The following is a 10257-nucleotide window of genomic DNA, read 5'->3' on the forward strand; positions in this document are numbered from 1 at the left end:
GCTTCTAGCTACATCACATTTAAAACAAATTTAACCTTTACCATTGATAAATCATTTACAATAAATGTAAGATTTTGTAAATGTTTTTACTTTCTGCACTTTAATAAACTATCCTGATATGTACTTTTGTGTTTGTATGTAATCAGTATGGAGTCAAAATGATACCTTGTTCTATGCAGCCACTTTAATATTGGACATTACACACACACACACACACACACACACACATATGCAAACACATTGTAAAGCCTGTAAAAGATTACAGGTGAAACAAAAAAAATAAAATATGGTACAAATGTCCATTTATGTCAGCAAATTAAATTCAAATTAAATTTAGATGTGATATAAACCCATTAAATACAAAGTGAGATAAGTCAAGCCTTTATTTGTTATAATTGTGAAGGTCGTGGTTAACAATTTTTTAAAACTCCAAATAGTCTGAGATTGTCAATTCGAGGTTTTCATAAGCCCTAAGTCATAACCATCCAAATATATGTTATGAGCCTATGTCATATATTAGTTTGACTTTGTCAATCTAATTGCAGGATTAAACTAACCTTTGCACAATATTTAAACATTTTTAAATTTCATTTCTATGTGGCTGAGCACGGATGAGCCATGTAAGAGAATACACTATCTTAAGGAGCCAACACAGACCCAAGGACTTTGGATTCTCCTCGCTGAGGAGCCCACAAGACAGAGCCGCAGTATGGTTGTAAACCAAATCATCAAGTCTTGGGGCCTTATGTATAAAGGGTAAAGATGCACAAAAACGTGCCATGGACCTCCACCAGGACCTATCTCGTAATAGTAGAGAATCCTTCAAAAAATCCTGAATCAGGATCAGCCCCAAAATCTAATGACATGTGCCTCATCCAATTTCTGACATTTTGTAAAAGTCACATCAAAGACCGTTAACACTTTTTTGAGACATGCTGCTAACAAACGGAGGGACAAACAAACCGCAACAAACACATAAAAAGTAACTAATCGAAGGATAAATAACATTTTTCATGTTGTTTTATTCATTTGTCGCTTCCCAACAGGCCTTAAGAGGGTTTGCTGTTTACCTTCTTGTCATTCATCCACTCTTTTTGTCTCTGTGGATGGAGGTGGGTACGCCAACATACACAGAGAGTTTAGCCCTGTAATGTAAACGTAAGGTAAAGTAGTTGAAATGAAAACAAATCCAAACACTTGTTATTTGACCCATTTCAAACATTTTCGAAAATTTAAACAAACCCTACCCATAATGTTTTGAGTTAGGTTGTAGAGATGGGATTTATGGCTCTTTCAAGGAAGCTGGCTCTTGAGGAGCCGATCCTTTCAAAGAGCCGTTCAAAAGATTGGCTCTTTATTATATATGTATTTATATAATAAAGAGCCAATATATATAATATATATATATGTAAAAAAATATATATATATATATTATTATTATTATTATTATTATTATATATATATTTTTTCACTGTTTTGTTTTTATTCATGAAACAATGACTAGTATCAGTAATAAGACATGATGTGGATCAGAATAAATGTACGCAAATATTACACTATTGGTGAAAATTATTCTGAAAATTGGCTACAATTAAATTTTTGTCAAGACATGGACTATGACTTGGAGATAGTTTTTTTTCAATGTGTTGACACGAGCGAGATGTGAATGTAGGTACATTTTTATTTAATAATCTAATAAACTAAAAAAAGGCAAACAAAGGGCGCGCACAATGGCGAAGAACAAACTCGACTAATGAAAAAACAAAAGACTAGTACAAAGGCTACAAACTATAAACATGAACAAAAACACTTGCACTGTAGCATGAATAACAAAACTTACGTGGCTTGGACAAAACGAACAGCATGGTATGGCATGAAGGAGTTGAAGGATATGTGGGAAGTTGCCAGACTGAACCCTTGGCAGCTACAGGTTTAAATAATACCAATGATAATTACCAGCAGGTGTGAAACTGAGGACAGGGCCGTGACATGACAAGTGAAGTTAATAAGTTACTATGGTAACAAAGAAAACAAGTCCAGGAACAGTAACCGAGTGTCCAAAAAATAACCAAACATGACAAAAACGAAACATGATCTCCTGGCCGTGACAGAGCCCCCGCCCGTCAGCTGTCCAAAAAAATAAAAAAACAAAACTAAGATCAAGAGTCATGGGAGGGCGGGAGGGAGACATAGCAGTGGGTCGCCAGACCACGTGTCCCCAAACCCACCGGGGAAGAGTCAGGTGGCGGCGACGAGTAGAGGCCCGCTGCACCTGACGAGATGGGCGACCAGGGAAGGGCCACATCCGTGGCCGACGAGAAGGTCGGCTCACCCGGTGGTGGACAACCAGGTAACGACTGGCGGCACTTGGCGTCTTGGAGCTGCGACTGGCGGCACTTGGCGTCGTGGTGCAGGCACTGGAACTTGTCTTGGTGCAGGCACTGAGGCCCGGCAGGGTGCAGGCACTGGGACCCGACGTGGTGCAGGCACTGGGACCCGGCGTGGTGCAAGCACTGGAGCTTGGCGTGGACTTGGTGCCAGCCGTGGACTTGGTCTTGGTGCTAGCCGTGGACTTGGTCTTGGTGCTAGCCGTGGACTTGGTGCTAGCCGTGGACTTGGGCTTGGTGCTAGCCGTGGACTTGGGCTTGGTGCTAGCCTTGGATTTGGTGCTAGCCTTGGACTTGGTGCAGGTCGTGGTGCTAGCTTTGGAGCAGCGACAGGTGCTAGCCGTGGTGCAGGTGGAGGTGGCCTAGCTGGGGGTTGCGGCTTAGCAGGCCGAAAGACCGGTGGTGGTGGCCGTGCTGGCGGCTGTGGCTTAGAATGACGCTGGGCAACACCATCGGAACAGCCCCCCAGCCCCCAGTTTCAGGACTGCTTTGACTGTACAAACTGAAGTGTGTTTGATGATGCCACAAGTGACTCGGATGAGCTCACAGACACTGTAACATCTTACATGAGGAAGTATTTTGTGCCAACAAAGACTTTCCACATCTTCAACAAAAACACACTGGAAAAACTGAAATCTAAGTAAGATGAAATATCTCAAATAAGGGTGATAATTGATTATTTTCTGTCTGATAATATAATTCCTCTCAGTAAGCAGATTTTATGTTTTATTTTATTTATATGTTTTATTGCGTTTAATTGTTTCAAGTGTTTTGGTTCTAAATGATCTCAGTAAGATATTACAGCTTGTTGCTGAGATGTTATGACCTATATTGGGTAAAACATGCTTGAAAGTATTTTTGTCCAAATGTCCAAAACACACTCAGCAATAGTGCACAGGAAGGCGGGGAAGAACAGGGGAAAATGCTGCCAAAATGTTTAAAAGTCCCAATTTTGTACAAAATACCTCCCCAGTTTCCAGTCCCATGAGTCCCGCCGCCGGCCGCACAAGTCCCGGGATGCAAAAAATGTCCAAAACGCACCCAGCAAAGTCCCACGGGAAGTGGGGGAGAAAAGTGACCAAAGTCGTCAAACGTCTCCAAAAATGTTCATAATACCTACCCAGGTTCGAGTCCCACAAGTCCCACTGTCGGCTGCGCAGATCCCGAGATCCCCAAAATGTCCATAACACATACCCAGCCGAGTCTCACGGGGCGGGAGGGATAAAAGTTGGAAAAGTCGGCTAAAGTCCACAAAAGATTTCTTAATACCTACCTAGGTTCCCACTCGAACCCGGGTGTGATTTTTTTAACATTTTACCGACTATTTTTTTCCACTTTTCTCCCCGCCTTCCTGTGGGACTTCGCTGGGCGCGTATAGGGCATCCCGGCTGGCGGCGGCGGGACTTGTGGGACTCGAACCTGGGTAGGTATTATGAACATTTTTGGGACTTTTGCCGACTTTTCCAACTTTTCTCATATTAAAACAGATGACAGCCAAATTTATTTTTGCTGTTTTATTTTCAATGAAACAATAGAAATTACCTACTCATATAGTAGTACAGTTGTTACTAGTGAGAATATACTTATTTTAAGGTCTTTTTGGGTTCATTGAGATTAGCTAATTTTACTTGTTTTGGAAAGTCTTGACAAGCCACATTTTCTAGTGCAATTGGCAGATAATTTTTCGTATTTCAAATGAAATACCCCTAATTTTTTTTTTTTTTTTTCTTGTTTTTGAACATTGACTTTTTGCAGTGCAAACCATGGTTCACAGCAAAACTGAGCCAGCTGTGTCAGGCAAAGGAGGAGGCATACATAGCAGGAGACTGGTGTCTGTAAAGAACACTCAGGAACACTTTGAATAAGGAAATCAGCTGCAAAAAAAATATCTGAGAAGCTGAAAGTTAAGTTTTCAGCCAACAACTCATCTTCATTGTGGAAAAGCCTCCAAGAAAATACCACCTACAAAAGACCATCACCCAATGTTGAGGCTAATTATGGCCTTGCTGAGGAGCTGAATAGTTTCTATTGTCATTTTGATAAAGGGTCTGCTACACCCCCCCTCCCGTCCATCACTACAGTCCCGATGCAATCGCCTCCACTCACCTTGCTACCCATCCCCCTCCTGACACACAATCCACACTAATCATACATGAGGAAGATGTTTGCTGCCTCTTTCAGAGACAGACAATCTGCAAGCCACCAGGACCTGAAAGAATTGCACCTTCCTGTCTCAGGAACTGTGCCGTCCAACTAGCACCTGTCTTCACTTAGATATTCCTCAGATCACTGGAGCTGTGCGAAGTCCCGCCATGTTTCAAAAATTCCACCATCATTCCAGTCCCTAAGAAATCCTCCATCACTGAACTGAAAGACTACAGACCTGTGGCTTTGACTTCAGTCGTCATTAAGTCCTTTGAACGGTTAGCGCTGTGCCATCTTAGGCCCTGCCTACATTAAGCCGGATAACAAATAACTATTTAGCCTAAACCACGTGTCAGCCACACTAAACTATCGTTTAAGCGTCCCGTCCTTGGATAATTTTTTACACGGGTTGGTGCGCTGTGTATTTCTTAAATCTCCGGCTCTTAGCTCTGTGTGGCCTCATCGATTGTTCGGAGAGGAAGTGATGTCAGAAAAGACCGCACCCCACGCAGGAAGTGACTTCAGAAAGAATGCGCACAGCCAGCTTCATAACGACTGGTTTCATAACTGGGATGTAACCACTGGAAAGATGGAGGCGAGTCATCCAGACATGCTCGTCTTTCTCCTTCTTCTATATGTACGGACGCTTGTGGAAATCACACATGGATACCTTAAGAGAAGGAAACGTGCGATTGCAGCTATTTCGGATACAACACATCTCAGACGGCAACATAGCAATGTTGAGCAACGGTTTTGGATAAGGCCTGGAAGAACGGCAGCCTGGTGGGATATTTTTGTCAACAAGTGTGTTGTGCCAGAAGAACGGCAAGAGAACTTTCCAATGTCCAGGTCAGCTGTAATTCCACTTAGCGAAATACTTTGTCCATTTGTCCAAGGGGAGAGAATTAGAATGCGGGCTCTCGTGGATGTGATAAAAAAAAAAGTAGCATGTGCTTTGTATTACCTAAGACTACGGAAAACAACGAATGCATTTGAAATAGCAAAGCAGACTATCAGTTATTGTCCGCGATGTGAGATGTGTCGAGCAATTACTCAACGTCTTGGTCCCGAGTATATAAAGTCACCAAAAACTAATGAAAGGTGTAGGCAAAAAAGGCCCTGTGTTATGGTTTGCTAAGGGGAGGTGACGGCTCAGACACCAGAGGACAGGAGTGTTCAATGATTTGTTATATATATGTATATATATATATATATATATATATATTTAATAATCAAACATTAGAATATGAACTATAGAATGGGGTGTGTCAAAAATCCAAGAGTGTGTATGGTGAAAAAAACTATGTGTACAACTTAACTGAAGTGTGTGTTACCAGGTGTTCAACGAAAGACGAGGAAGTCCAGGGGACGAGAGAGATCCGTCTCCAAACGGGAGGTCGTGATCCAAGAGGCAGTCCGGGAAGCAGGGGGAGAAACGAGATATTGTCAAGAGAGAGCGAAGGAAGGTTTGCATAAAGCAGGATGATCGCTTACGATATGCCAAAAGAAGACTATACTCCGGCGAGCAATGGCAGGTTGTCCAGGCTTAAGAAGGCAGAACGCTCATCACAAACAGGTGTGCTGATTGCCGTTTAATGATTAGAGCTGGTGGACGCTGCAGGGCGGAGACGCGCACGGTGCGTCCCTGGATGTGCGCGCCCGTGGGCGTGTCCTCAGGTGCGCACAGACGGATGAGCGCTGTTGGCAGGGGTCTGAGTCGTAACACCCTGAAGACCAGAGAGAGAAACCTATACCAAAATGACATGATTTTAAACAAATATAGTCTATAACAAATCTGTGCGTGATTTTTGACTGCGAGCTGACTTTTATACCACATATTAAAAATATTACAAAAATAGGTTTTCATCATTTTAAGGCCATACCCAGAGTCCGCCCGTTTCTCTCTAGGGCAAACATGGAAATGCTAATGCAATCTTTTATTTCCTTTCGTTTAGACTATTGTAATGACTTGCTCTCTGGCCTTCCCAAAAAGAAAATATCAGAAGTCTACAATTACTACAAAACTCAGCTGCATGCGGGTACTGACGAGGACCAGATGGCGGGAGCACATTACATCAGTTTTAAAGTCACTGCATTGGGTCCCTGTCTGCTTCTGGGTCAATTTTAAAGTTATTAGTTTTTACATGTCCTAATGACCTTGAACCTTTTTATCCATCTGACCTGCTTTTACCGTATCAACCCTCGCGGATTCTGAACACCTCTGGAACTCGCTTGGCCTTTTAGCTTTACTAGATACCAGAAAATAGACCCACAGTAAAGCGAATTTGGCCACAATGGCCCTCACCTGTGTTATTATATTATTTATATTTTACTTACGTGTCATATCTTTTGCACAATTTTTTTAGATTATGTTAATTTTTGTTATTCTCCAGTGTGGATGCCTCAAAAGTGGTGTTTTTCCCCTGAATCTTATGTTCACTTGCTCCCATGATAACCTGTCACCAGATAGGTTGCATCTGAAAAATATCAAACAAATATGGTGGACTACATCACTAAAGTAAAATGTGAGATTTTTGTAGAAAAGGTGGTAAACTTTACAATGCAGCTAATCAAATACTTGTTTTCCCCACCATTTATGGTATCATAAGAGTCTCCTTCTCCGGATTTTTTGAAGGTGGTAGTATGGAAACACTATGGAAGTAGTATGGGTATTACACTACTCAGCCTCCCTGGGAAAGTTTACGCCAAGGTACTGGAAAGGAGGGTCCGGTCGATAGTCGAACCTTAGATTCAAGAGAAGCAATGTAGATTTCGTCCTGGTCGTGGAACAACTGCCTAGCTCTTTACTCTTGTGGGAATCCTGGAAAAGGCCTGGGAGTATGCCTATCCAGCTTTGTGGGTTTGGAGAAGGCGTATGACCGGGTCCCTCCTGGAGATCCTGAGGGAGGTGCTGAGGGAGTACGGGGTGAAGGGAACCCTGCTGACAGTCATCCAATCTCTGTACAACCAAAGTGAGAGTTGTGTCCGGGTGCTTGGATGTATGTCAGATCCGTTTCCAGTGGGGGTCGGTCTCTGCCAGGACTGCGCTCTGTCATCTATCCTGTTTGTGATTTTCCTGGACAGGCTTTCTAGGCAGAGTCGTGACCATGGCGGAGAGGGTATACGTCTCGGGGCGCTAAAGGTTGCGTCATTGCTGTTTGCAAATAATGTGGTCAAGATGGCACCTTCGGTTCATGACCTTCAGCTCTCACTGGATCGGTTCACAGCCGAGTGTTCAGCAGCTGGAATGAGGATCAGCATCTCCAAATCTGAGGCCATGGTTCTCAGCAGGAAACCGGTGGTTTGTACAGTTCAGGTAGAGAACGAGACTCTTTCTCAGGTGGAGGAGTTTAAGTATCTTGGGGTCTTGTTCACGAGTGAGGGAAAAATTGGAGAAGGAAATCAGCCAGAGAATTGGAGCAGCTGGGGCAGTAATGCAGTCTCTTTGCCGCACTTTTGTGACGAAACGAGAGCTGAGCCAGAAAGCAAAGTTATTGATCTACCGAGCAATCTACATTCCTACTCTCACCTATGGTCATGAAGTGTGGTCATGACCAAAGGAATGAGATCGTGGATGCAAGCGGCCGGAATGAGTTTCCTCAGAAGGGTGGCTGGCATCTCCCTTAGAGATAGGGTGAGAAGTTCGAGAGAGACTCGGAGTAGAGCCGCTGCTCTTTCGCTTGGAAAGGAGCCAGCTTAGGTGGTTCGGGCTTCTCGAGCGGATGCCTCACAAGCGTCTGCCTAGGGAGGTCCTTGTTGCACGTCCTGCTGGGAAGAGACCCCGCAGCAGGCCAAGGACTAGATGGGGGGATTACATCTCCTCTCTGGCCTGGGAACGCTTCGGGGTTCCCCAAGAGGAAGTTGCTAATGTCTGAGGGTCTTTGCTAGAGCTGTTGTCCCCGCGACCCGATTCCGTGTAAGCGGTTGAAGGTGGATCGATGGAAGCTGAACAACAACATGTAATTTTAGTGTGAATGTCTGTCACTTGTTATTGTGTCTATAAATATAATCATTCTCATAATTGTTACTCTCCTTCAGTGGTTTCAAACTTCAGCAAAGTTCTCTGTCCGTCTTTGTGGCAACTACGTGAATAAGAATGAAAACTTGGTACCGAGAGTAAATGAGCAACGGCTTCCTGATATCTCGCTGGTGGGCCTTACGTGTGACATGTTGGAGCCCGTTGAGAATAGTCGGATGATTGCAACTGTCCAAAAGATTACAGACCGCCTCCTCAACTTGGAGGCCAATCGCAGGCAGTCGTCGTCCAGTGGGTCATCTTTATCAGGTGGACGACTTCTTACTCTTCTCAGCATTGACTGCTCAGAACAAGTTCCAGCAACATCACCAAGAAGACTTGGAGGAGCTTGTTGACATGACAGCAGCGCTTGGTGGAGGACTTAATGAGATCCGTGGAGGGTGAACTATTCTTAGACTTGATTTGACCATTTTTCTGTTCAGAGTCATGGATGCTGAATTCAATGGAACATTTATAAATCTTGGTGGCTTTATAGAAATGGACAAGTATAGATATCTTTACTTTGTCATCTTCTTGACATTATATATTATCATCCTCTGCACTAACGGCACCATTTTATGTCTAATCTGGATTCACAGGGACCTTCATGAGCCTATGTACATTTTCATTGCTGCTTTGTCATTCAACTCTCTCTTGTTTAGCACTGCTTTCTACCCAAAACTTTTCATTGATGTTTTATCTCAAAAACAGATAATTTCTCATTCTGCTTGTCTGTTTCAATATCATCTTTACTATTCATTAGGTATTTCAGACTTCTTACTGTTGTCAGCCATGGCTTATGACAGGTATGTGTCTATCTGCAAACCTCTGCATTATCCAACTATCATGGGGAAAAGAACTGTTATTGTCCTCTTGTCTTTGGCCTGGTTACTACCTGCATGTGAGCTTGCAGTGGCAACTGTGGTTAGTTCTCAACAAAAACTCTGTGATTTTACAACAAAAGGAATTTTTTGTAACAATACATTTTTCAAGCTTCACTGTGTAAAATCAAAATTCCTTGATATTTATGGTTTGCTTATCATGATAAATGCTGTGGTTGTTCCTGTGATGTTCATATTTTTTACGTACATAAAGATATTCATAATAACTTATCACAGTTGTGTAGAAGTGAGAAAAAAAGCTGCAGAGACATGTTTACCTCACCTAATGGTTTTATTCATTTTCCTTTGTTTAGTTTTATTTGATGTGATCATAGCTCGAATGGAATTACATATTCCAAAAGGTGTACAGTTAATAATGACTTTACAAATACTTGTGTACAGTCCTCTGTTCAATCCAATCATATATGGAGTGAAAATGAAGGAAATCTGGAAACACATCAAGAGATTGTTTTGTCTGGTAAACAAAATAATATGATTTCACTTGTTAGAATTAAGTCTTTATTTCTCTATTTTATCCTCAGACAATATAATTTACATTATCATATGGTGTTTACAAGATTGATATACAGGAAAAAGATAGCTGAGAACCATAGTTTCTGATATTTATCCTGAATTGTATTTTATTACCTCGTCTTTATACTGCATTTGCACAATTTCTGCCATTTTTTTTTTTACTTCTGTGTGTATTTGTTATGTGTATATACTATATTAGCTCTATATTGAATTTATATTGCCAAATATTTTTTTACATTTACTTATATATTGTATTTAAGTATTCAAGTATGCAAATAAACCCAGTTTCTATAAT

At 42.1% G+C, this 10257-nt stretch overlaps 1 protein-coding gene across 1 annotated transcript; it reads left to right on the forward strand.

Moving 5' to 3' along the window:
- The first annotated feature begins 8982 nt into the window (after positions 1-8982).
- On the forward strand, positions 8983-9924 carry LOC133537832 (olfactory receptor 6N2-like). Its single transcript, XM_061878905.1, has one exon. It carries the CDS (start codon positions 8995-8997, stop codon positions 9922-9924), a length of 930 nt encoding a protein of 309 aa, XP_061734889.1. The 5' UTR covers positions 8983-8994.
- The last annotated feature ends 333 nt before the right edge of the window (positions 9925-10257 follow it).

Source organism: Nerophis ophidion, linkage group LG19 (assembly GCF_033978795.1).
Source record: "Nerophis ophidion isolate RoL-2023_Sa linkage group LG19, RoL_Noph_v1.0, whole genome shotgun sequence".
In the NCBI taxonomy this organism is placed as follows: domain Eukaryota; kingdom Metazoa; phylum Chordata; class Actinopteri; order Syngnathiformes; family Syngnathidae; genus Nerophis; species Nerophis ophidion.

Bases quoted from the DNA above. Each gene is read 5' to 3' on its own strand.
- LOC133537832 (XM_061878905.1), top strand. From the start codon at position 8,995: ATGGATGCTGAATTCAATGGAACATTTATAAATCTTGGTGGCTTTATA.